Below are 27,618 nucleotides of genomic sequence, written 5' to 3' on the forward strand. Positions count from 1 at the left end.
GGTTGGACAAGATTACCTCCAGAGATCTTTCCATTATACACAAGTCCACGACTATAGATATGCTCTGTGCTTAAACCTGAAGAGCAAGATAGTAAGACTGCTCTGTTCAGAAAGCATCAGATATTGATAAATGTATTTACTTTAAAAGACAAAATGCCCAGAAGTACACCCAATCCAATTTCAAAATTTCTGCCCCAACATCCCAATGAAGAAGCCTGCTTAATGAGATTCTTTAAGAAGTATCCAGTACTGTTTAAGTGGGAGCCAAATGCTTTCGAAAGTCAGCAGTGAAGGAAAGTGAGCAATTAAAAAGGTCTACCATATAAGAAAAGTCTGATGTAATTGCTGCTTTCTAGAAAGAACTGAATTTTAACTTCTAATTTCCTGTATTGTCCTAATTTCTTAAGACATGCATATACAAAAGCTATCACGCTTCTTTCTAGAAATAGCAGGGTTACACACAGGGCTAAAACCATCATTTTTTTCCACACAGTTTTCAGTTTTCTGAGTTTATATATTCAACCGCTTAATTACTTTCTTGAAGATAAAAGAAATAAAAGTGGATTCAGAGATTTAGATCTGGATTTGGCACAAAAATCCTTGATGAATATGTAACTATGTCTCTTGCCCCTCCACATACTAAACTTTATTCACCTCTACATGGCACATGTTTAACTTCTATCAATGTGCTGCTTCAAATAAGAGCTTCCTAAATTCAGATGAAATAAAGAACTTGGATTTCCGAATCCTATAAAACAAACACGAACTTGTTTGATTTATAACCTGGAACATATATGCTAATTTATCGCCCAGCTAATCAAGAACCAACTCATTCTTCTCTCTTCATTGTTTATGTCACAAAATGCTCTACTTTTCCATTCTTTAATTATAAGAATATTGAAATTAGAGGAAAAGTGATTATATACTTTCCTCCAACTGGGTGAATAAACACTCTTTACTAGTTGTATTAACCCATAAAACCAAAACCCAGACTTTTGATAACCTGTGCACACATAGCACATCAATACCACTGAAATCCAATGTAAACTAGAGTTTATGCATAGTGTAACCTTGTGTAGACCGTCTGCCCTAGATGCACCTCACGTTATTGCTCAATACATTTATGTAACTCTTATTATTACACTAAGACTTCTCATGAAAATGACATTTTAAAAAAAGCAAAGTATTTTTATTGTCATAGGTATAATTTCCCATTGCTTTTTGGCAGATTCTATTTGCTGGCCTTTTACATCCAGCATAAGGTATTTTTTCTGAGGCAAACAGTCCTGTCTCTGACAGACATATAAGACTTGTGTGAACAGTTTCAGTAAAACTCAACTTCTATTGATACAGATAGCCTTACTTTTTTCCTCTTTCCTGTTCACTTTTACGAACACCTGGACCTTTCAGAGGAAACATCTTTGGAAGTCCTTTGTAGGACACAGGCCCTTCCAATTAATCAAACTGTAAGAAAAAGATTGCTTACCCTTTTTCTGGGAATTCAAATTAAGCAGTTCATCTGCAACATTTTTAAATCTATTTTGTTATTCTTCTATTCATCCCAAGTTTTAGATAGTATCATCATGAAACACAACGGGAGCAAACAGTCACATCAGGCTATAAACAGCACTGGGAGAAGGAGGGCATAAGGCCTCAATCTTTTTGCCAGCAGAGCAAACATGCAATTAAAATCTAACTTTGTTTAATTAAGAGCCAACGGTCAATGCAAGATAGAGAGACACAATCACACAGGACACTATGTTATGCCATAATTTTAATAATCAGTCTTTCACATTTGAAATGAATACTACTTCATTTTTTCACTCTGAACTGCGGCAGCCCACGGCAATAGTATCCGAGCCCCAAGCTATGCCTCAGGGAAGAGCTGGGTTACTGACATGCCAGGTTTTTCATAGGGGAGGACAGCAGCTTCTCAGCACAGTGCCAACGGTAGCAGGGAGGACAGCTCTATTCGGCGCTACTGAGTCACGGGGCATTCAAAAGTAGTAATATCGGTAGCCCCAGAAAAGGAACATGGCCTCTGCTACTGGCTTTTTCCCATTGCGCTAGCGGGCTGTATGCACATTAGATTCTCTCACTGATTTTACCATCTGAAGGAATATACACTTCCCACCAGTTTCTATTCAAATCTTATCTTCTCTGAAGATGAGAAAAAAAGGAGTTGCGACTGCCACTGCTTTACTATTCAATGCAAGAACAGTTTAAAAGTGTTACTTCAGCAGCTAGGAAAATGTGGATTATAAAAGTGTTCATTTAAAGCACTCAAAAATCCTGTAATATTCTGAAGACCCTTTTCATGAGTGCAAAGTGCCTCTGTTATCAGTGTTCTTCTTCTCTGAATTTGGTAAGAGACTTTCTTGGTTTCCATTAGCGCAGGATCAGTCCTAATGTAATCACTTTTCAAGTTCATAATAAAAGTCAGACTTCTAACAGAAAGCCCACATTAAAGCCCAGTTTTATAAGGCAATGCCAGATGCACTTTGCAATGCCAGCTGCCTAATATGGTGTGCTTTTGGCCCGCAATTTAAGGTTCCTTCCCATACATTAAAAAAGAGGACACAAATGGTACTCCTGAGACTTCCCTCCAAAGAAAATGCCAAGGTAGAGCGCTTTACCATTCTGTCCCACAAATCAGCTGGCTCTGTTTTCTGGGCTTTTCTGTTTGTTTGTTTTTAACAACAACAAAAAAGCTTTTTCTGCTAACCCACATGTATTTACAGTCTATCCACCTCATTTTCGCTGAGGATATCACTCAGAATAAAACAAATGCTGATGATGTTTAGACAGGACACTCTTTCCCATAAGAAATATAAATTATATTTGTCTTGCAAAGACTGGGGTAGTTGAAGCAATGCTGATTTAAAGCAGTTCTTCTGTTGAGCTACTCCATAAGCCAGTGTTACAAACCCCCTGGGAGACACTAATTGAATCTTGTTAGTCAGCTGGACATTAGTTGGCTCTGATGAAAACAATATGAATGTCTGTGTCTTTCTACAGAAAGTGATGGAAGGAAGTTTGTGTCTTTCTACTGAAGTTTCAGACAGCAGCAACTACAAAGTTCATCAACAGAATGGCTTTTAATCCAGCCATTTACTATTACACATGAAGGATAGGGACCTCACTGAATTCTTTTATACAAAATATTGTTGCATTGAGAACTTCATTTTTAGAAGTATAACCTAGCTTTAGCATGTCTTCGTTACATATAATTATTTGCAGCATGTTCTAGTGAGGATTTTCACTGTACTGCAACTGAGGCTTGCCTTCTTAGGTACTTAAGTAAATTAATCATAGGGAAACTTGTTCTGAACTCCCAGGGAAATGAGTCAAATTGTACCAGAAAGCTCCAAACTATCAGCTAAAGAACTGGCTAAATACAGCAACAGGTTATATACCAACTGAAACCTAAATTAAGTACCAAGTTGCTAAGTAGAGTAACACAAACGTATATAATGGACTTCCTGCTAAGTCCTAATGGAGTGGCTGAAGATGTGAGTACATTTAGTGGGAAAACAGTAACAATGAGGGTTTTTTTCTCTTAATTTTTCTCTTAATTGCAGATTAAGACATCACAAAAGGCATTAGTGATAAGAAGAAAGGCAGAAGGAACCAACTGTGCCCTTTTGCAGAAGAGCCTGTAACACAGACAGGCTGCAGGCCAACAGCCTGTGTTGTCAGCGTTTACTTTGTGAGCTTCCCAGTTAGCCATTTAAGTCATTCTATCTCCCATTTAAAAATAAAGAAAAATTTTAGGCTTTTTTATCATCTTTACTCTTCATGTTTGCTTACAGTATCCAGAAGGAAAAATCTCCTATTAAACAAGGGAAAACCTGGACAGGCAGGATTCAATAACACAAAGATTTTTTAGTCTTAGAGGATTCCCCTTAGCATGGCTATTTAATTATTTCTGCAATTGATACACTTATTCTACACAATGATAAAAGCAGCAGAAATCCTATCACGAACTGAAGCCATTCCGGAATTTGAAGTCCTGTTTTTATATCAGCACAGGAGTGCAGCTGAGCTCATAAGTCCTAGGAGCTGGGGTTATTAGGTTTGGCACACTGCTGTACTGATAATGGATACACCGGTTTTGGACCGTGCTCCTCCCTGAACGTGGCACCAGCGGACACGGCAGTTAGCGCTGGCGCCAGCTCAGTGCACCAGTGCACCGCATCCCTGCACAGCGATGCAGCCTGTGCGCTCCCTTTCAATGTGCACTTACTTCTCTTCCATTGCTAAACCTTCAAGTTCAGCCAGAAAGATTATTGCAGCTTTTCCATTTACTTCAAACTGTTCCCCTAACAGTGTATTTCCTGAAGGTTTGGTGTAATTAGACGTTCTTCCTAAAGTCTTAAACATCCTTGTTTGTTTGTTGGTTCGTTCACTTCCACAGCAGAGGACGAAGATACAGTTCAAAAGGACATCAAGCATTTTTACTTCAAAGTCTGCAAATGTCACCAGCAACATTGGGTCTCAGCTTGCACATACACACGTAAAAAAAATCCCACTGAATTCCATCAGGTTGCTCAGAGGTGAAAATTTCATATACTGTTTTTACTTGTCACTTGCACAGCACTTGTGACATGTGGTGAAATCCAACAGATACGTAAGTGTTTATGAGACCAGGACCTCTCTGTCCTTCAATTTAAATGATTACCACAGTTTCTGGGAAGCAGCACAGTGATATTTCAGATTAAGTCTATTTGTATGGCATCCACTTAGCTTGCTGAACACTCTGCCACTGGCATTTGCAGCCTTTGTAATTTCAGTGGACAAAATACAAAATACACAGAATAAGACAACAATCACGTTTGGGGCAAAACTGTCTGACTGTGGAGGCAATGGCAGTTTCTCAAGTACCTTAACAACTAAAAGCATAAGATACCATAAGACAGAGAAAAAAAATGAAATGATGTACTGAGAATTTGCAATTAAAAAAATTTTTTTTCCATAGTTTTTAAGGAATAGATAATAGAAAACAGAAAACAGAACTATCTTTTTCATCTATGTGCTTTGAGTTTGAACGCCTGGCATTGGTCTGTTCTTTCAAAATCTATTTTTTAAATGAAATATAACTCCATGTAAAAAACCTACCTGCAAACAGCACACACAAAACAGTCTGGGTGATAGGTTTTGCCGAGTGCTGAGACCACTTCTCCCTCAATGAATTCATCACAACTGAAGCACCGTGTGCCATAGAGTCTCTGATAGTCCAAAGTACAGATGTAGTCTCCCTGTCTCACAAAAAATCCCCCTTGAGCCAGGTCACATCCACAAGCTGTAGGAAGAGAAAAGGCAAACTCAGAAAGCTGAAAAAAGGAAACTATATCTCTGTAACGATGATTTTTTCAACTGCAATCAGTACAGTTCTTAGCATAACATTTAAGCACTTCAATTTAAGGGCTTATGATCACAGAACAATTGTCTATCTGAAAAACACTGCTTTTACAGTAAAATACATCAGTGATGAACTATGTATAGTAATAGTCTAAATTCCTTCCATATAAAAATATAACCTCAGCACAGAGGCTGTTAGTACAGAATTAAGTCCTTAATAACAATACTCATAATTATATTTAATAGGTTAAAGGAAATGTATAAATACATTCATAATCTTCATAATCTAAAGCAGCAATGTTATAAAGAAATGTCTCCCACAGATTACTCTACAATTGCCTGATATTCCTCCTGGGCACGACAGTGGTTAAAGTACTGCTCTACCTAAACACTAGTTCTGATGTGCATGGGAACTGCTGTAAACTTCAGTGACAGTTTACACTTCTTTTTTTTTATAGATCCTATGTTTACTTGATAAGCATAACACCAAGCACAAATCAGAGGGATCTCCAGAACCATCTGCTCCTGGCAAAAGTAGAGTTTTCAATCCTATCTGTCACTTTATATTTTTAAGGTTAAATCTATAGGAAAGGGTTAAAGATGATTAACAAGGGGCTTGTGAGACGTATTTTCTCCACTGCACCAGGGATGGAGCTAGGATGGTATTTTAAGATTATAAATTGGGGAAAGAAGCCAACAGTCTGGCTGAAGTTGTACAGAAGTAGATAGAGATACAGATTATCCTTGTGCGCATTGATCAGGATCTTTGAAAACAGACTTGATCGGATTTATAGGGACTGAAATTCAAAATGGTGATTATGCTATAATGACTATTATTTTATTCTAAGTTGCACCATCATATTTGTCACTATGTCCTTCTACTCCTGGACTTGCATGTGGGGAAGCACCTCCAGCAGCAGACAGTGCTTACAGTCAAACAAGGCTGAAATGCAGAATAAAACAGATGAACATGACAGATGGGCACTCTCTCTGCTGCTGGATGCAGAAGAAAAGCAGAAAAGTTGCTTATAAGATGTGTGTTACATGTACAAAACACTGCAGAGCAGTTTAGCGCCTTGGACCCCAAATCACAAAGGTACTTAGATGTCTAAAGTTCAAGAGTGAGATTTCTGCATAGGTACCTGAAAGACCACAGGCACTTGGGTTTTTAAAAGTAAAGCCTACTTGCACCTAAGCCTGTTTGCAATTCCCAAATCAGTCATCTCATGAGAAATAAGTCCAGCAGACACATTCAAAGCACAAAATAACACATACAGAACAGAAATCCTTATAAAGCACAGGATCCTGCTGCATTCATTTGAAACCACAACCAAAGAGGAAGAATCACCTGCGTTCTCTATCAACTTTCTTAATAGCCAGAGACCACCGCACAGGATGCCTGGGCTCAAAGTCTTCTTTAAACCCTGAGTGGACACTTAAATCCCTATCTTCCTTCTCCCTTGAGATGACCTTAACCACTAAATGACAGGAAAAAAACGAACATGTAGAAACTGTGTCAGTGTATGGCAAAGAACTGAAGAACCATGGGGTTACTTAACCCTTCTTCTTCACAGGCCAAAATAATTCCAATTATATTGCTTTCTCATGGAAACCATTGGTTTATCTTGCAATACATTGCTCATGTGCCTTAACTCATTGGCTCAAGACATCTACATTAACTTTTTTCTTTCTCAACGTTAAATAAAATCCTCATTTTAATTTTTAGCAAGGATATGCTTTTTGAACATGTTCTTCAAAAATACAGTATGACTTGCTAAATGTTATGTGTTTCTTTTAGTTGATACATTTCCCTCAGGTATGTATTGCTGTGACAGAAACCCAAGTCAACTATGGATTTAAGGCAAGAATGAGGAGCCTGTTGAGCTGATATTAATGATGGCTAAAGCAGTTATAAAATGCATCATGTTGTGTTTAAACTTGCAGAGTGGATCATAAAGGAGAAAGTTAAAGGAAAGAACTGGGGTTTTGGAGTGAGTAGGGAGGGATTACTTCCCTACAGAATATCTCTTTATGCCAGTAGTGGCAAATCTTACTAGAGCAGAAGTGAAGAAAGCCACCAAGAACTGCTTTGGCCAAAATTAAAATATAAAAGTCATGCTTATTATATGCATCAGAACTGTGAAGCCAAGAATACAGTATAAACAGAGAAGCTCTGACAAAAGGTATGAAGTCAGATTTTACACAAAATTATACAGAATGAACAGTGGTGTAACAGCTACTTAGAGAAGGAAGCGGATGTAGGAAACGCTCCAGAAAGCTTTAATAGCCCGTTACGTTCCCTCTGAGCAGCTCTGCTCCCCTTTCCCCTCGCCCCAACTGCCGAAAGGGACTTGCCAGGAGCTCGGGGGTAGGCGCTGACCCCCCTTACTCCTTTGGCACCATCCAAAGGGCCTCGGGGCTCAGCTTCCAACACAGGGGAAGAGCAGAAGAGGATAATCTACCCATGAATTACCTGCCACTACTCATCTCCTAAAATGTGCAGGAAACACATGCAAATCAGCATGTTTCTGCTGCTGATATGGATGGAAAAGCTGAACATGATTAAAGGAGGCCACACCACCTCTGCCTCGTTGCTGCTAACAACACACCAGCGCTGACGTCCTGAACAGATAAAGTTGGTGACAACTTGCCATTGCCTTGAAATGGGCTGGCTTCTCACCCTGAAAGTGTTTTCCTTTCTCTTTGCTGTCAGGGTTACAATTACTATGGCTTATTGTATATTACTCAAGAGCCGTTTGCATAAATACACCTAATCTTGGCTTCTTAGGAGACACCTCACTAAAACTTTTCACCTGAAGAGAGGCAGATAAACAAGATATTTAGGCTTCTTAATGAAAAGTGAATGCTCAGCTTGGCATAATCTAATCAGGCCCCTCTTCGTATGGCCAACACTTCAGCTTTTCTGCAAACAGAGAACGGCCAAATTCAATAAGGAGGAATACGAATTGCTCCATAAAGCATTCGCAAACACGAGCAGAGCACACATTCATTTGAATAGCAGAATTAAGGTTAGGGCTTATTTTCTGCACAAGCTGTGCTAATACCTGTTACTAATTAATATTAATTGATTCAGCCTGACAGTCCTAACAGATACACTGCAAATGAACTGCACACAAAAGTAATAGGTTCTTACAGCCTCTTTTGTTACACACTACACCAGGGTGATAATCATGCAAGAAATGAAGTCAACCATGAGAAGGTGAAAAGCAAATCAGCAACATACTTGCTCCACAATATAGAGTCAATGATTTTATTCCTGAAAAAAGCTATTATAAGATACCTCACTTTCTAGACAAACAAGGTGTTGTAACTCTTAACTAGCCACAGTTCTAGAGCAACAGGTATGATAATTAAGAAAATATTCACCGGATAAGATTATAAATAGGAAAAATGGCCAAGGGAGAGATGACGATGGTTTCTGATGAAGGGGGAAGTACAGGCTCAAGGAAGGTACTTGTGCAGCAGGACTAAGGGAAACTCCAAATAGGAATAATGTTCTTGCTAGAAAAAAGCAGAACGAGGTCAATGAAGCGTGTTAATGACCCGAAGTCCACAGGCATTATCGGTGCAGAGGGGGATCAGAAGAGTAAGGAGAGCTGCATAAGTTGAGACATGGAGAAGGGAGGTACTTAAAGACACAAGGTGAAAGGTCTTGCACATAAGCATGAACAATAAAAAATGCCATTCTGAGCAGCAGAAGGAAAAACAGACTTGGGAATATTGGCTATCACAGAACACTGCAAGTTGTCAACATTCTGAAGGATGCACTGGGCAAAGTAGGTCCCGCAGAGCTGGGCAGTAATGATAGCACGCCTTGTGGGACCTCGTTGAGCAGACAGTGTGTAACTTGTGCAGTCCTTTACATAGAAGATTAATTCAAGCCAGAGCAGGTGTAAAGGGCTGTCAGGACGACATAAAGAATGAAAGCCTGTTTGAAGAAACAAGCAGACCTTGGCTTGCTTAGACTAACAGAAAAAGAACTGCCTGATCTCTAAAGGTACATTAGAGGTTTAAACAGAGCTAGTTAAGGAGAGGTAGAGCTACCTAAACCCAGAGAGAGGGCCCTCAAAATAACAAGTGAGGAAAACCTGGCCATGAGTAAATGAGGGCTGGAAATCATCACAAGGCTTCTAATCATCACAGGAAAGAGTTTTTGGAACAACATCCCAGTAAGAACTAAAAAAGATGGAAAAAACACCCTCAGCTATAGATTTGGAATGAAGTCTGAGCAATATCCAAAAGGGATTATGAGATACGGTTAAAATATTATCTTAAAAAGATTCTATCTTTTAAAGGATAATGAGAGAACTCTCACAGAACCATAAAAAAGCTTCAAGCATGAGATAAGCTTGGATGGAATTAGAGCTAAAACTTTTTTTTATTTCTGGGGGTTTGATACCCTAAACCCAATAATGTTCATAAAATATAAATATCAACATTTTAACATACAATTCTTCTGTTCAATGCTTCTGTTTAATTAGGCAGATGCTTCTGTTATCCTCCATAAAATCCACACTTAATATACATTACGGTAATAAAAACACCCAAACATTTTTATTCAACTGTTCTCTGATAACATATGAATTTTCAAGTCCTTGAATTCTACAGTTACAACTGAAAGTGCATGAGAAATAAGGAAACAGACTCTTTCTTTTTTCATTGACAATACTACTTTCTGTGTAATACAGTAGTAGAAATAAACAGACACATAAATGGGTATAGTACAAATTTATTTGGAACCAATTAGGTCTCTAACAAATTGATTTGCCACTAGCAGCCAACATACTTATTCCTCTTACGAGATTTGATAACCTCTTCCACTCAGCGCGACAATTAAATCTCCTGACGTACATCAATGTGACTACTGATTTGGTTTAGTACAACATTTTTGTGGCAGAGGATGATAATTTTTTTGAATATTTGTGTTACAAAGCCAGCTGCTTTTATGCCACTACAATCATAGCTTGCAAAGATTTGAGCCAAAGCAATTTTAAATGTGCCATATTAAAGAAAAATATTTTTTTCACTATTGCTTTTAAATGAAAACAGGTTTTTGATGCAAAAATGGTAGGTACCTTGTAAAATACTTCTTTGACAAAAGCTGGGATGATTTTCAAACAGGCTTAGCCACCCACCACACAACAAGTTTTTATCTGGGGTAACGATATCACTGTTAATGCAGGTTTTAAGCATCTTAGTATCTCAATGGGTTTTAAAATCATTTGTATTAAATCTTGTTGCCACATTTGACTCCTTAATCTTGTCAATGGTAATTAGTTCTTCTAGAGTTTCCTCCAAACTGATAAGCCATAAGCAAAACTCCTAAGGAAAAAGTCCATTCACCTTTTTTTTGGCACAGAAATCAGAGCAGGGTAGGCTGTTGGCCTTTCCTCTGCATCTTACTGTAGCATATCTCCATAACAGAGACCGTGTATGTGACTTTATCTGAGGTGCTACTCTCTTCAAAGTCTTTATATTTATTCATGAATGAGGAAAAATCTAGCTCATGAGCGGATCTGAGGCACAGGACAGAGTCTCCACGGCTATACCCTCCCCTTTACCCACTGACTTCACAGTGTGGAGGAAGTAACAGCTTCTCCTATAATCCACGTTTTCCCCAATTCCCCATATTCCCATAATCCAAGTGCGTCTCCCTTGCTGCTCAGCACAGCGCTCTCTGTCCAGCTTCTTCCGCCAGCCTCTTCCCACTCCTGTGCTCGGCACTGGCAGCTGCCACCCAACCCGCAAACCCTCGCCTGCTCCTTCACTCTTTGAACCACTCGATATGACCGAACTCGACACCCACCTGACCAGAGGAGAGCACGGGGCCTCCAGTTATGCTCTGGCTTGAATATTAAAAGAAGTCTGAATGAAAAGCTGAGACGAGTGGCTCTGGGAATAGAGCCGCAAGCCATCTCTCCCGAGAGACGCCGGCCTCGTCGCCTGCGGCTTCTGCGCACAGAGAGACCCTGTGCCACGAGGACGATCCTGCCCGCAACCCGAGAGAAGAAAACAGGGAAGGAAAACTGAAGGAACTCGAGGGAGCACACTGGAAAGTAACTACCAGACATTACCCCTGTAGGATAGGAAATCAGTGTTATGTCACACATCCACTCCTACCCAACACTTGTCATCCTAAAAGGGTATCTGGAGGAAGGGATATTTAAAACCTGGACGCGGTTTCCAAATATCACTGAAGTTTATCTTAGTGAAACATTAAAAGCATTGCACAGTACTTAGGACAATAAAGAGACAGGAACGCTGAGCAGCTAAGCTAGCTGTCTTGATATCACCCTGAATACCAAAGCAATGTCCCAAGCTGAACTGGCTCTTAGGAATAATTTTTAAGTAGTGAATACACAAGTGTTGACTCCTGTTATGGTTTTGGCAGCAAGCTATCTAGTGCTTGGAAGTGGTGTGGGACTTGAGATGGCAGATATCTGCACCATATCTCAAAAGCCTCAGGGTGGCTTCTCTGATAACTCAGTAGCTCCACTCATGAATATGCTTTTCAGCTGCCTGACAGCGGAGTATCTCATATAGATCTGAGGGGCTCCTCTACTTGCTTAGAAAAAGGCTTCTTTTTTCCCAGGCTGGTATCTGTAATAGCACCTGGAGAACTGTCATTTGATGCTGTGTGATTTTACAGTCAATATAACTCTGCAATTCTTTATGAATAATATCATCACATAAGGCCTACAGAAGGCCTGTTGCATAAAAATAACTAGCAGCAATAGTTCATTAAAAAATTAAGTTAAATTAAAAAACAAATGCATTTTAAGCATCTTTCTAGCCCCACTATCGCATTACATTAGTTTTTCATTTGCACTGGAAAAATATTAAATGCATCCGTATTTGCCTTGCTTGCATATGAGCCCAATGAAAATAGATTAATTTTATGGCTGTGTACTGGGCCTGAAAATCAGCTGTGTCCCAAGAGGTTCAGCCTTGGATGTTACACTTGGAGCAGCAAGCTGCAACAGTAAAATGCACTAGTCTGCCTGTTGTTTTGCCTCAAGCCTGCCAAACATGCAAGCATTTTGCTTGTCAACCTGCAACCGCATGTATGAAGTCAGCTTCTTTTTTCTCCATTTGCTGCTTGATGCAAGCAACCAGGCATGAATCCAACACAGGAGAGAGAAGCAGAGTCTCAGAAAATAAAAGAAGGAACAAAGACCCATTCATAGCGTAGTTAAGGAATAAACAGGGAACAAAATCCCCACTTGCCCAACAGCTAAATAAAAGTTCTTCTCAGCACTCTGGCTTTAAGTCTATTTTTAATATTTTCATCTGTCTTTGAGATGAACCCAACTCAGTGGCTGACCAAGATCCCAAGAATGAAAGGCAGTACGCTGCTGACATAATTCTCCTCTAGCAGCTAAACTGCATGTATTCATATACTATTAATGCAGTTTGGGAACCCATTCTCTGAAAGCCCATTATTATTTCTGGAACATTTCTCCTGGCCGCTATGACTTTGAGAAACACTAGAAATCACCTGGCAAACCACCACAACTTTCACTTGTTAACTCCACACTGATGTGCAATTACCTTGAAGCCATCTAAGCCAGGCCCAACTATAGCTAAATCTTTCCAGGCAGATGTCTGTGAAACCAGGAATACTCAAGCCTGTCAATCACTGGCAATGTTTTATCTCTAATATCTGAAATACCAGCTATAATCTCTACAAATGGGTCATTTTCTGACTGTCCATGGCAAAGAAGAAGTATGCAAGATCAGAGATGCCTTGGCCAGATGTGCTGGCCCCTCCCAGGCTTCCCAACAGGAATACAAGGGAAAGCAAACATGTTCTTTCAGTGGAACACAAAACAACTTTTGGAAGTAGATAAGATAGAGAACTGTGGGATGTATCTTATTCATCTTATAATACTACTACACCAAACTTGTGTAGCATTGATACAGGTATAAGGCATACAGAGTGCTGCATAGCTACACAGGTTTTCAAGATAGACTGGGTAAAATACCCATAAATTAATTTGTAGGGTACACACTTCAGCACAGAATAACCCTTAGAGATTCAGGTATCTTCAGATATCACATAAGATATCATAAGGTATCTTATGACTCATAAGGCTCTTAAGATTCAGGTACACCAATTAAAAAAAAGGAGAGTTCGGGGAGTTCTCTGGATGGTCTGCCACTTAACTCCAATAATTTATGAGAACTATACATCTAGTAATTTTTTCATTAGAAGTGCATTCCCATTTTGAATTTCCTTCTTGGAAAGCAGAACTTCCCAATAGCTTAAAGACAGCATAACTGCCCTATAAAAGCTCTCCTGCAGTATTCTGGATGAGAGAGATAAGCAGATACAGCACTATGAACATGGTTCTTCCAGGCTACTGGAACAACTCCCAGGAAAACTGGAAATCTCGTGTGTTTTGTATCGATTTATTGTTTTAAGGATCAATCTGCTTATTTTTAATTTACAAGGAAGCAAAAGAGATTTAAGAAACAGAATAATGTGCTTTCAGCCATTGTTCCCTAACATAACAACATCTTTGGCCATTCTGATAAAACACTGCTGTCATTTGCCAGACTAATTAAAACGATTTGCTTTTTTTGAAAAAAAAAACATGTAAAGCAAAAACATTAAATATTTTCTAATTTTTCATAATGATGCTTTGGGTGCCAGTTGCAGGTTTGCAAATTAAGTGCTTGCTCTAACTAGGCACAGCTATGGCAGATGGTCTCATGTTAATGAGTCGCAGAAAGCGGGAGGTGCAATAACACCACTGTGGCAGTGACAAATTTTGTTGAACAATCCAGGTCCCCATGCAGACTTGAGCAATTCAGAAGAACCACAGGCTCTTCAGCGGGGTGACACTATCTAGCATGGACTGAAATTATTTATGCTCAAAATTGCCTTATTTGAATAATACCTTTAACACCCTCAAATTTATGTTTCCATCCAACACTTAACAAACATCAGGTGTATTTTTCAAATGTATTCGATTTTGTTCCAGTTCTACTTTGATTTCAATCAGTATGAGTTTTACTACTCTTAATGTATTTGTCGCACTTGGCTAAATCTACTGAGCCTTCTCAGCACCGTTAAGCACCTCTCCCAGCTAGCTGGAAACAGCCCTCTGCAACACACATATCTTCTGCGCATGGCCATATCTGTAGCTTGTGTCATCCCCCAAAAGTTTCAACAACAACTTTCTTGAAAATCCTACGCAGGTGTTTTATGAGCACTTAATTTCCTGGTACGAATGCTCCATCTTTGGACTAAAATGATATAAATAAGGCTAAAAGTAAGGCAATGAAAAGAATAAGAAGAAATATATTAGTATGTTGGTAAGAAAGTAAAGCAGAGGTATTGCATAGTATCCTAGGTATAAAGACTAGAGTAAGCACCTATAGTTTTACTACGTCTAAAAACCCAGAAGCTTTGTCTTTTTAAGTGAAATGCATCCAGTCAGAAATCAGAAAGAATAAATGTTTGGATTCCTGTGATAGATAGACAGCCTTTATTGAAATGTTAGGAAGATATTCCTTTACCAACAGCCTCATTTGTAACTCTGCTACTTCCCCTGTTCCTTTCAGCACATTTTACTAATATCATATAAACTCATGAAGGATACTTTAAAAAAAAAAAAACATTATACTCTGGATGAACTATATAACTTGAAATAAAGCTTTATCTAAAGTGCTCTTGTGACTGGTATACCATCAAGACATGAGGGGTTGCAGAAAAGTTCTTCATGAATCCAAAGAAAAGTTGCAACTAATAAGAGTATATATTTAAAACCACAGCAAAACTAACAATTATACTATCACTGTGAGAGTTTACTAATTGACTAAAAAAATTCTTCAAACTTAATAAATGCAAGCCTTAATTATTGAGCTGTTTTCAGAAAGTTAGTCTTAAATTAATGATCTGAAAACCACAATGCAGAACCACTGGCCACTGCATTCAATCACTTTTGCACAGGCCTGACTTCAGTGAAATAAAATGTAAAGCTAATGTGACAGCGGTAAATCAGCCCTAAACCTACCATACTGCTCGAACCAGAGTCTGGGAGCATAGTGTCCAAAGCTTAGTTTTTCCGGTTATACTGAGTTAACATGGCCTAGGATTGCAGGATCCTGAAGGAGTCGGGAAGTGACGGGCACGCTGCCGACAGTGCCTGATGCCCGAGAGCCACGGAGTTTCATCCCCAGCGCCCCAGCTATCACCCACGTCAGGAGCCGCTACTGCTGTGCCAGAAGCTGGGACTCAGAAACCTTCCAGTTAGTTTCTGGTAAATGACTCCCCTTCTGAAACCTGAACCCCCCTAGTCATGTTCAAATGCAAATCCCTCGCATTACTCAGCGTAGCTTTTAACACACGTATTTATATCCCAGCAGATGTGTTCGATCTAACAAACAAATCGCTGTCTGTTACCAAGCTACCTGATGTTTTTAACCTTTTTGCTGAATATTCTGCCATTAACTATGTGGGCTCACAACAATTGTTACAACTTCATGTTCTAATGAAAAAAAGCATGTGTGAAAGGACTTTAATGTTGGTATAAATGTAATATATCCAGTCGAAGGCTCCTTTACAATTCCCAGGAAGCTTTAATGCCAACAAGAATCAAAAACCTTCACTCACAGATACCTTTTATCAGGTTATGCTAATAACTAGATCAAAAAACTTGGGGAAAAAATGTGTACTTGCAATTGGCAGCCACGTTGCCAGGGCAGCCTGCACGTTCTGCACACACAGCAAGCCGGAAAGGCCAGGAACGCTGGTGAGAGCGCAAGCAACATGACCTACGGACAGACAGACAGGGAAGCCGCCGCAGCACACTGCTCACATTTCTACAGCTGCAGCTCCGATTGCAAGCTTACTCGATTACAATCAAAACCAAATCAGTAAAGAACAGATACGAGTTACAGTCCATCTGACATTTGAAGTAATCTTATACAAAAAACACTTCTGCAGGACTGCATGGATTTTCCCATATAATTAGAGTGGAGGCTGCAGGATTTTTGCATACAAATACTCTAAATTTGCAAGCACACTACAGATTGTCCGTTATTTGGCCTGCTAGAGTCACTATATAAAATACTGTGAGGTATGTTTTCTGTTTATATGCAAAGCTATAGCAATCAAATTATCCACACCTCCCAGAAACACTGGGCTTTGATTCACACTTCCACTATTTCCTACAAACTGCAGCTGATGCAGGTCACGGCTCCTTTGGAAGTGCTATAGCATCACAGAGAAAGAAATGCGAGAGAAATACTCCTAGAACAAGATAATTTCTGTGCTCATGAAGGACCAAACAAAGAGGCTATTCAGGATAATATAATCACAGTGCCTACATCTCTCCTATCTGCAATTCAGCTTTAGTCTGGGCCTCCACTGGCCCACTCAGCTACGCTGCCATAAACAAGCTCCACATGAGTATTTGCCTAATACCACGCGCTGTATGAGGAGCAGTCCTGACACGCACCCTCAGAACCAACGACAGAACGCACTTGGCTTGAACTCAGTATAGTCTCACTTGTCAATATTTTATCACCTTTTGTCTTCTTCGTCAGTGCTTCCATTACAGCAGTAGGAAATAATATGAGAATTTGCAAACGTGGGAACCGAAGCCTTTGAAGTCTAAGGAATGTAGTGTTTGTCTTGTATTTCAAAGGCTTTTACTTCTACTACAACGGCACTTTTATTAAATCCGGTTAAAAAGGAAGGAATTTTAAAGTATAGACTAAGTAAAAATTTGAAATGGGCCCAATGTGAATGACTGGATAGCATGTCCCCTACAGCCTTTTACTGGCAGATTAGATACATACTTTTACAATGAATAATACATATAAACTATATATAGAAATGACTATAAACATTATTTATAATGTTTACTTACTTCCTTATCTCTTAGCAGTCTTTGCTGTTGAGCAAAACTAGCAGACGTTCACAGTATCACCAGGAAAATTTTTAACCTGGATAGGCATCTAACTATCTTGAATAAGAACAAGAACAGGAATAAATCAACAGTTGATTATTTGATTTTTAAAACTTCTCTGTCTTAGAATTCTTTAGAAGAATTATCTGGGGAATATAGGAATGACTGGATGGGAATGAGCGGCTTTATACTAACCTGCCTTGTTTTTGCAAGGCTTCATAATTTAGTCTAAATACAAAATGAAACTAAATGCTTGTCTTTACCATTCTGGCCATTCCTGAAACTTGCAGTCCTCATAGGAATAATCAGCCAGCAATAAGGCAATATACTAAGCTACCTTTCTACCCTAAAAAAATGAACCGGTTGAATGCCTATGCCCCCTCTGCTGAAACCTCAAACTTTAAACTCAAAGCCTATCAAATTCAAATTCAAAATTCAAACCCTATCAAATGGATGGTTTCACATTTTGCACATATGCAAAAAGGTAAGTGCAACTTCATCCAGTATAATATCATCTGTCACTGATAAAGTTATTTAACAGACCTCCAATATCTTTAGATGCCTCTCAGGACATAGTCATTTGTACTCTTTCTCCTTGGGCTCTTTGTTAGCTTGTGGCCTTCAGCGCAGTAGACCTGTAAACACCGTGAGAAGAAACGTCATTTCCTGCAATCTCGGTTATGAATTTCTCAAGTGAGGTTTTCTGATAAAGGCTCCAAGCCGGTCTAATGCAGCGGCAGTCAGCCTGAGCAGCAGCTTAGCAGTGCTGCCCATCCAGCCTGGTCCCAGGATTACGCCGGGCGCGCTGCCCTTCCCTAGAGGCTATCCTGGGGCACCGAGGCGAGGGGGCTGACTGCACGGCTGAGCGCGCACAGTGGAGGTATGCCGCAGGGAGGGGGCGGCTGCCCCCCAAATTCCCACGGAGGTCGCCCTGTCCACGCACACCAGCCCCATGGCAGGGCAGAACAGGGGGCAGGAGGGGGGCTGCTGGTGGCACCCATCTCCCCCCGAGGCTCCCTGAGAAGAGGTAAGCGGTCAACTGACCAAGAAGCCTGAATACCACTTTTTTGCTAAATCCTAACACATTAACCATGCTCCTCTCATTCACTGATCTGAGTTTATAATTAAAAAAAACCCACCCCAAATCACATTTACCTAACCTGATTTTTCCCCCTTTACGTTAACTAGTGAAATTTATTTAGTGCTTTGTTCTGTTCTTAATCTCTTCTCACACAACAACGTGGTAAGTCCACACTAGAAAGCAAGTTACACTTCAATAAAAAAAAATAAAACCCAGAAAAAAAAAACCCAGATACCAGAAAGATGTCAGCAAAGTGGTGGAAACTCCTGAAGAGTAATAAAAGGGACTACAGCATTTAAATAATGAGCATAAATTTAAGAAGCCTTAAATATACGCAAACTTAGCAAAATGATTACAGAATCACAGAATCACTGAGGTTGGAAGGGACCTCTGGAGATCATCTAGTCCAACCCCCCTGCTCAAGCAGGGTCACCTAGAGCACATTGCACAGGATCGCATCCAGGCGTGTTTTGAATATCTCCAGAGAAGGAGACTCCACAACCTCTCGGGGCAACCTGTTCCAGTGCTCTGTCACCCTCACAGTGAAGAAGTTTTTCCTCATGTTCAGATGGAAGTGTCTGTGTTTCAGTTTGTGCCCGTTGCCTCGCGTCCTGTCGCTGGGCACCACTGAAAAGAGTCTGGTCCCATCCTCTCGACACCCTCCCTTCAGATACTTGTACACATTGATAAGATCTCCTCTCAGCCTTCTCTTCTCCAGGCTAAACAGGCCCAGCTCTCTCAGCCTTTCCTCATAAGAGAGATGCTCCAGTCCCCTAATCATCTTTGTAGCCCTTCGCTGGACTCTCTCCTGTAGCTCCATGTCTCTCTTGTACTGGGGAGCCCAGAACTGGACGCAGTACTCCAGATGTGGCCTCACCAGGGCTGAGTAGAGGGGGAGAATCACCTCCCTCGACCTGCTGGCAACACTCTTCCTGATGCACCCCAGGAGACCATTGGCCTTCTTGGCCACAAGGGCACATTGCTGCCTCATGCTTAACTTGGTGTCCACCAGCACTCCCAGGTCCTTCTCGGCAGAGCTGCTTTCCAGCAGGTCAACCCCCAACCTGTACTGGTGCGTGGGGTTATTCCTTCCTAGGTGCAGGACCCTGCACTTGCCTTTGTTGAACTTCATGAGGTTCCTCTCCGCCCACCTCTCCAGCCTGTCCAGGTCTCTCTGAATGGCAGCACAGCCCTCTGGTGTATCGGCCACTCCTCCCAGTTTTGTATCGTCAGCAAACCTGCTGAGGGTGCACTCTGTCCCTTCATCCAGGTCATTGATGAAGAAGTTGAACAAGACTGGACCCAGTACTGACCCCTGGGGGACACCGCTAGCTACAGGCCTCCAACTAGACTCTGTGCCACTGATCACAACTCTCTGAGCTCTGCCATTCAGCCAGTTCTCAATCCACCTCACTGTCCACTCATCTAGCCCACACTTCCTGAGCTTGTCTATGAGGATGTTATGGGAGACAGTGTCAAAAGCCTTGCTGAAGTCAAGGCAGACAACATCCACCGCTCTCCCCTCATCTACCCAGCCAGTCATTCCATCATAGAAGGCTATCAGATTGGTTAGGCATGATTTCCCCTTGGTGAAGCCATGCTGACTACTCCTGATCACCTTCTTGTCCTCCACATGCTTGGAGATGGCCTCCAGGATGAGCTGCTCCATCACCTTTCCAGGGATGCAGGTGAGGCTGACTGGCCTGTAGTTCCCTGGGTCCTCCTTCTTGCCCTTTTTGAAGACTGCGGTGACATTGGCTTTCTTCCAGTCCTCAGGCACCTCTCCTGTTCTCCATGACCTTTCAAAGATGATGGAGAGTGGCTTAGCAATAACGTCCGCCAGCTCCCTCAGCACTCGTGGGTGCATCCCATCGGGGCCCATGGACTTGTGGGTGTCAAGTTTGCTTAAATGATCTCTAACCCACTCCTCCTCCACCAAGGGAAAGTCCTCCTTCCTCCAGACTTTCTCTCTTGCCTCCAGGGTCTGGGGTTCCTGAGGGCTGGCCTGAGCAGTAAAGACTGAAGCAAAGAAGGCATTCAGGAACTCTGCCTTCTCTGCATCCTTCGTCATCAGGGCACCCACCCCACTCAGCAAAGGGCCCACATTTTCCCTACTCTTCCTCTTGCCACTGAGGTATTTGAAGAAGCCCTTCTTGTTGTCCTTGACATCTCTTGCCAGATTTAATTCCAAACGGGCCTTAGCCTTCCTCGTCGCATCCCTGCATACTCTGACAACGTTCCTATATTCTTCCCAAGTGGCCTGTCCCCCTTCCACTTTCTGTAGACTTCCTTCTTCTGCTTGAGTTTTGCCAGGAGCTCCTTGCTCATCCATGCAGGTCTCCTGCCTCCTTTGCTTGACTTCCTACTCATAGGGATGCACCGCTCTTGAGCCTGGAGGAAGTGATGTTTGAAGATTAACCAGCTCTCTTGAACGCCCCTTCCTTCTAGGGCCCTAACCCATGGGATTCCTCCAAGTAGGTCCCTGAAGAGGCCAAAGTTTGCTCTCCTGAACTCCAGGGTTGCGATCCTACTTGGTGCCCTGCTTCCTCCTCGCAGGATCCTGAACTCCACCATCTCATGGTCACTGCAGCCAAGGCAGCCCCCGACCTTCACATCTTCCACCAGTCCTTCTTTGTTTGTTAGTACGAGGTCCAGCAGCACACCTCTCCTTGTTGGCTCCTCCACCACCTGGGTCAAGAAGTTGTCACCAATGCTCTGCAGGAACCTCCAGGACTGTTTGTGCCTAGCTGTGTTGTCTTTCCAGCAGATATCGGGGTGGCTGAAGTCCCCCATGAGAACCAGGGCCTGGGATCGTGAGGCTACTTCCAGCTGTCTGTAGAAGGCCTCATCGACTTCCTCATCCTGATCAGGTGGCCTGTAGTAAACACCCACAACAGTGTCACCCATGCTAGCGTGCCCTTTGATCCTTACCCATAAGCTCTCGACTAGCTCTTCATCCACCCCTAGGCACAGCTCAATACATTCCAGTTGCTCTCTCACATAAAGAGCAACTCCACCACCTCGCTTTCCTGGCCTGTCTTTCCTAAAAAGCACGTAGCCATCCATGACAGCACTCCAGTCATGCGAGCTATCCCACCATGTCTCTGTAGTGGCAATGAGATCATGGCCCTGCAACCGCACACACATCTCTAGTTCTTCCTGTTTGTTCCCCATGCTGCGTGCATTGGTGTACAGGCATTTCAGGGAGGTGGTTGAGCATGCAGGTTTCCCAGGAGGGGTAAAAGAGGATCCTCCATAGCCACATCCCATGCGCACTTCCCTGGCTGCGTTCACCTGCTGGAGGCGTCCCGACTTGAGCTGTCTTTTGCCAAGTACCCTGGCACTATACCTCTCCCCTTCCCCCGTCTTTCCTAGTTTAAAGCCCTCCTTACCAGGTTGGCCAACCTGTTGGCAAAGACCCGTGTGCCCCGCCTCGTGAGGTGGATCCCATCTCTCCCCAGCAGTTGTCGATCTTCAAACAGGGTCCCATGGTCGTAGAAACCAAAACCCTGTTGCCAACACCAGCGGCGCAGCCAGTCGTTAACTTGGAAAGTCTGTCTCTTCCTCCTCTCATCCATCCCCTCACTGGCAGGATTGAGGAGAAGATGACCTGGGCTCCCAGACCCTTGACCACCATCCCCAGAGCTCTGAAATCCTGCTTGATGGTGTCATTAGCGCCCAAACATTAGCGCCCTCCATTACTAAGGAGGAATATAAATATTCCAAGAAGCAGTTTATCTATGCATCTCCTGTGCCAAACTAGAGTCTGATGGGTGGCTGACAGAAGCTACCATACTTCTTAGTTGTTAATACAGTGTTTTTTTTCTTGTTTTATCCAAGTTCTGCCTGAATGCGAACAAATTCCTTCCTATCTCTATTAGATATGTAAGGGTAATAGAGCTTCCACAGTACATTCATCATCTTCTTTTCCATGAAAAACAAGAGCATCAGCAATGTCTAGATTACTGATCAGTGAATAGTTTCAGAATTAGCTTGCTGCATTTGCGGATGACCCGCCAACTTCTAAATGGAGATGTCCCGTGAAATGAAACATGGATATATAATAATTGTGTCTAATTCTTTATATAGGACCTGTGAATTTGTTCTCTCATAGCAGATCTATATAAAAGGGGGCTTAGATTTCATCCAGGTAATTATAAGGAGCACATACCAGTTACTGAGACTTTATGCAGGAGCCAAGATTTCTGAGTAACAAATTAGTTTCTCTCCTAATGAGTCAAGCCTGAAAATTAATTTGATAGCAAATTTTGTCATAAGAATGGGTGATTTTAAAAGCGTCTAGAAAAATTATATATGAGTTGTTTTCCACTTTGAATACCATTCTGGTTCTTAATAGATGACTAAAATATTTTTGTTATTTAGGATATTACATTATGCTTTTTTTTGTTGTGTGACTTTGCAAAGAATGCAATCATTGAGTTGGACACTTAATGCTCTCTATCTAACTCATTAAAGACTGATGCAGGTATCAAATACTAAATGCCTTGTCTCACAGGATTAATGAAAATACCATTGTAGCTGATGGAGGAAACAATCAGAGAAAAACTGTCATCATCTACTGTCTCCCTCAAGGATCTTTTACTCCTGTTTTAAGCAGCATTAAAATAACATCTGATATATTATTGAAATGCACATACTAGCACACTGTAGGAATTGCTAAATCTTGATCTAGCAGTAACCAGCTCTGTTACCTTGGCAAGAACTTAAATCATCTTTTGCATGTTTCTCCTGTCTTTGTCTCTCTAGATTGCACCTATCCTGAGGAGTTTACAGTCTCTTGGAAATAGTTACACTAACACAGGCGGCACCAGAGCCATGTTCATATTTGTGCTACAAGTAATAAGAAATGTCATTTGGAATAAAAGTACAGCAAACTGCTTAATGATGAATTAAGCAGGTTGTCCAAAAATTGTCAGTTAACTTACTCATTTGTACACTCAAATTAGAATTTTGAAGCTTCCAGGTAATCATTCAAATAACCAAATGGGTGCAGATATACTGTCATATTGGTTAATTCCTTGCTCGTCTGGAGGACTCTTGTCCTTCTCTCATTCGCAATATGTCAATGTTAGATCACTTCCAGGCTCCAATTTGGAGCAAACTGAGTAGTTCCCTCACAAAACTGCCGAAGCACAGACAGTCACACTGGGGTTCAAGCGTCACAGTCTGACCCAAGGTAGCGTGCACAAACCAGGCCATGGTCCTCCCTGGGGCATGCATTATCAAGTCAGCAGAGGGATAACGTGAGTTTCTTTGTAAATACTAAATCTCTCCTAATCCTATGCCATTTTTCATAACCAGTTCTTCCAATCCGTTCTTCTTCAGGGCCCAACTCTGCAGTAAACTCTGAGGGTTTATATCCATTCAAAACATATTCCATTTTTTAGGATTTAGGATGTTTGCAGTCTTACAGTAAGCAGCCATACAGTCTACAGTAAACCCTTTCAGGCATGGACTGCATTGTAAAATGTTTATGAAGTCTCCAGGACCATGAAGCCACGTGTCCAGTGCTAATGTACTATACATAGTAACAGCTGTCACAAACACTTACCTTTGCAAACAAAGCACTTAATATGGAAATATTTGTTCTGAACTCTCAAAACTTCTCCTTTGCATGGGTTTCCACAGTTATTGCAAAGAATTGCAGTACTTGATGGCTTCTCCAGTTGGCTATGTACAGCCTGTGGTTGTGAAACTGCAAAGAAAAACAAAAGATAAAGTATTTTAAATGCTGTGAGAAGGATAACTGCAATAGAATCGTCTTCTGTAAGACCTACAAATAATGACAATTAACACTTGGGACAAAACATGCCATGTGCATCAAAACTTGGGACGAAGCTGGCAATGTGGATCAAACAGTTTTAACTTCTGATATTGGCCAGCACAGGAGAAAAGATCTGCTAAATGAGCTGAGACATGCTTCCCCCATTTCTTAACTTTAAAAGTTCATGCTTGTAAACATTTCAAACATAAATTAGAATGGCTTATAGGAGAAAGAATTCTCATGAGGATTAAGAGCCTCTCTCTCTAAATTTCAACAAATTACTTTGTAGCATCTCCCTTTCAAAAAGTCAAAATATATAGATAAAAGTTATTATTTTCATGCAAAATACATTTAATGGGATTTAGTAACCATTACATCACGAGCTGGTCTTCTTTAAAGTTCCAAGTAATTGCCTTTCTAATTACTTTTAAGATATAAATACACTTCAGCAATGTTTTGAGTTCACAATTTTGAAAAATTAACATTTCTGTAACTACCATGCACACGTGATCATTAAATAAAGGTTGCTGTCATTTTATAGGAAAACATTTGTGATTTTAACAAGAGATTAAGTTTATTTAGGCTAATAAAATATTAAGTGAATTAAAAATTTGCTGCCATCTTGTGATGCAAAGTAGAAATTGCATCTATTGGGCTGTTAATATAAACTGACATTCCAATATGTTACGTGTCCTTCTTCTTGTAATTCTGCTGCAGTACACGCATCAATTTTATATTGCAACGTACTCACTCAGTAAGAGAGTCTAGAGAGTGAATATCAAGTGAGATAATTATAATAGGGCTGTAATATTCAAGAGATTTGGCTTTTTTTTCCTACCTGACAAACTAATAACAGGAAAACATACCGCATATTTTTAGTAAATTACATACTGAATGCCATACTTCTACTTCTTTAATGGGGCATGTTTATTCTAAAGTTGGATTCCTTACTTCAAAGTAACTAAAGTCTGTTAAATGGTAGCTCCAAAAGACCAAATCAGTCAAGATGCAGCAACCTCTCATAGGCCAATGCACTAAGTATGAAAAGAAATCTGATGCACTTCCCTTCAGGGTTTAGCTGAGGAATAATGCCACTGCTGGCTAATTCCTCTTTCCTTTTCTTTCACCAACATTTCAAACAAATTGGGATGTAACTTTGATGGTATTGCCACTAATAAACATACACAGTATCAGATGATATCTGAATCAGTGAGTGTCAATACTGGTGGGGTATTGGGACATCCATGGTTCTAGTCTTGCTAGATCCCAGACCCTGTGCTGCCCTGGAGAGCCCAGGCCCGTTCTGCTCTCCCACGTCTGTCCTTGCTGCTCCTCCTCCTCTATTCACACCCTCATCCCCATCTCTGGAACTGGCTGGTGATACCTAAACGGCCTCTTCAGGGCCATTGATCTTAAGAAGTCAGTATTTCAAAGAGATGCTGAACCCATCACCCAGGGCTCCAGGGGAATTTCTGGAAGTTTTGCCCAATCCTGCATATTCTACTGTAAGTAGAAGTGTGTGTGTGTGTTTTTTGTTTTTTTTTTCCCTAGGGAGATCCATGCGATTGAGTTGCCTATAGTTTCATTCACCACCCATTCGCATTCTGCCTTGCCAACTGCAATTCTGCAGTCTCTGCTTGCCAAAAAGGCCTGCTGAAAGCAGTGTGAATTTTGGAGCTATTACTGAAGCCCTGGCTATAATTAAGTACATATCCAATACAAACAGCACTGAACAAGCAACTAGAAGTTTATAGAAATGCAGCTGCCCAAATTTATGAAGTGTAAACAGTGCACGTAGTTCAAGCTAATACGACCTTCTGCCTTTTTCCTCTAAAGAAATAAAAATGGAGAGAACTCTAAACTTCACAATGTTTAACTTTTGACACAAAAATTTCTCTGTATTGTAAATTGCCCAACAAGATCCACCTTAAAATTAATTGTAGAATCAACTCCGTAAGAAATTTAAACAAAGTTTTTTTTACTGAGATGCTTAGTATAACAGTAGCTAGAAGTTTCTAAACCTTGGTAAAGAGGGTTCTCTCTCCTCCAAAATTGTTAACAAGCATCAGATTTGTAGCATTTAATTCATGGACTGGAAAACAGCTGACTACACCCAGAATACTTTGGTCTGAAAAGTTACGTTTGAAATAGAAAATTCTGATCAGAATGATGGAATTGTTTGAATTTCTGAGCCTGCACGTCAGGCGTGTCTGCCCCAGGCTCCAGGCTTCGTGCTCCTGCTCGCTGCAGCGAAAACGCTGGCGCTTTGCCAGGGAAAACTTCAGTTTTCTTCCTCAAGAAAATGGTAAAACATTTGGCTCACATGAATTTGTCCATTTTCAAAACACTTTCAGAAGTTTTTGTTGTTGTTGTTTTGGGGGAGGCTTTTTTCTTTCCTTGCTGAAAAGCAGTGGCAAATGACAATACCTGACTGACCCTATTTTCTCATTAATCAAAGAAATGGGAGACCTGTGGCGTGCCCCAGCTAGACCTGCTTTATAGGAGATACCCTGACTGCGCAAAGACACTGAACTACCACTACAAAGCTCTGCCAGCAGGAAGCAGCCTGTGCCCCCACCATCCTGCACCACCAGCACGGCGCTGAGGTGGGTTCACATCTCCACCCACCACCAGTGAGTGACCCTTGTAAGTCCAAGGCTCCACTGGCTTGTACTTCTGGCCCTGCTGGACATAAGGAAGGAAAGGGATGTACCAGAAAGTTCAAGGAGCCCTTGAACATGTCCCCTGCATCCTTCCCCCAAATACCTCACTAAGGAAATAAAATCCTGTGCAGAACAGTCAAGAGTACACCAAAGACTTTCTTAAATTAGACGCAAGGTACTATTTCTGTTTAACAAAACCTACCCCGAAAAAACACAGTCTACTACTCTCTGACACCTCTCACACAAAAGAAAGACATTACTGAAATTTTTCAGTACTTGTATTTCTTCTGCTTTGAAATGGTGAGCATTCACATCTTCCCCAGCACGTGGCTGGAGGTTATGGAGCTGCAAGACTCTGGCACTGAAGAAGGGTAATGTCTGTTTGCTCCCTCGCTGCTCGCCTGGAAGTTCAAGGCTGTGGTTATTGGAAAGCAATAGCCTAAGGCGGCTTTACCTGCCACGTTGCCCTTGGTGCTTACTGCCCATCTCTACAAAGCAGGAAGACGAAGAGTTGCTTGCTCCTCCTGAAGGCCACTGTTAACTCAGAGACCTGTCCTGGAGCCAAACTCTGACAGTGACTATGCTGTTCAGTATTTGTGTTGCCACCCCAGGAATACCTTTTCTTACACTATGCTATCCAAATGCAAGAAACTTCACCGATTGGCACATCCTTTTTATTCTTTTGAATGCCTTGAGATTTTTTATTATGAGTAATTTCTCATCAAGGGATAGAACTGGAAAATAACAAAGAATTATCAATACATAATAATTGCTATAAAAAATGTA

General features: G+C 41.2%; 1 protein-coding gene across 5 annotated transcripts in view; it reads right to left on the reverse strand.

Moving 5' to 3' along the window:
* ABLIM2 (actin binding LIM protein family member 2) overlaps positions 1-27,618 on the reverse strand; it is a 163,639-nt gene that overhangs the window by 97,851 nt on the left and 38,170 nt on the right. For all 5 annotated transcript variants that reach the window (XM_067297186.1, XM_067297184.1, XM_067297183.1 and 2 more), the window contains exons 2-3: positions 23,957-24,100; positions 5,119-5,302 (exon numbers count right to left, since the gene is read on the reverse strand). In XM_067297186.1, the coding sequence (XP_067153287.1) occupies positions 5,119-5,302; positions 23,957-24,100 (328 nt within the window). The remainder of the gene's footprint in view (positions 1-5,118; positions 5,303-23,956; positions 24,101-27,618) is intronic.

This window comes from Apteryx mantelli, chromosome 5, assembly GCF_036417845.1.
Source record: "Apteryx mantelli isolate bAptMan1 chromosome 5, bAptMan1.hap1, whole genome shotgun sequence".
Classification (NCBI taxonomy): Eukaryota; Metazoa; Chordata; class Aves; order Apterygiformes; family Apterygidae; genus Apteryx; species Apteryx mantelli.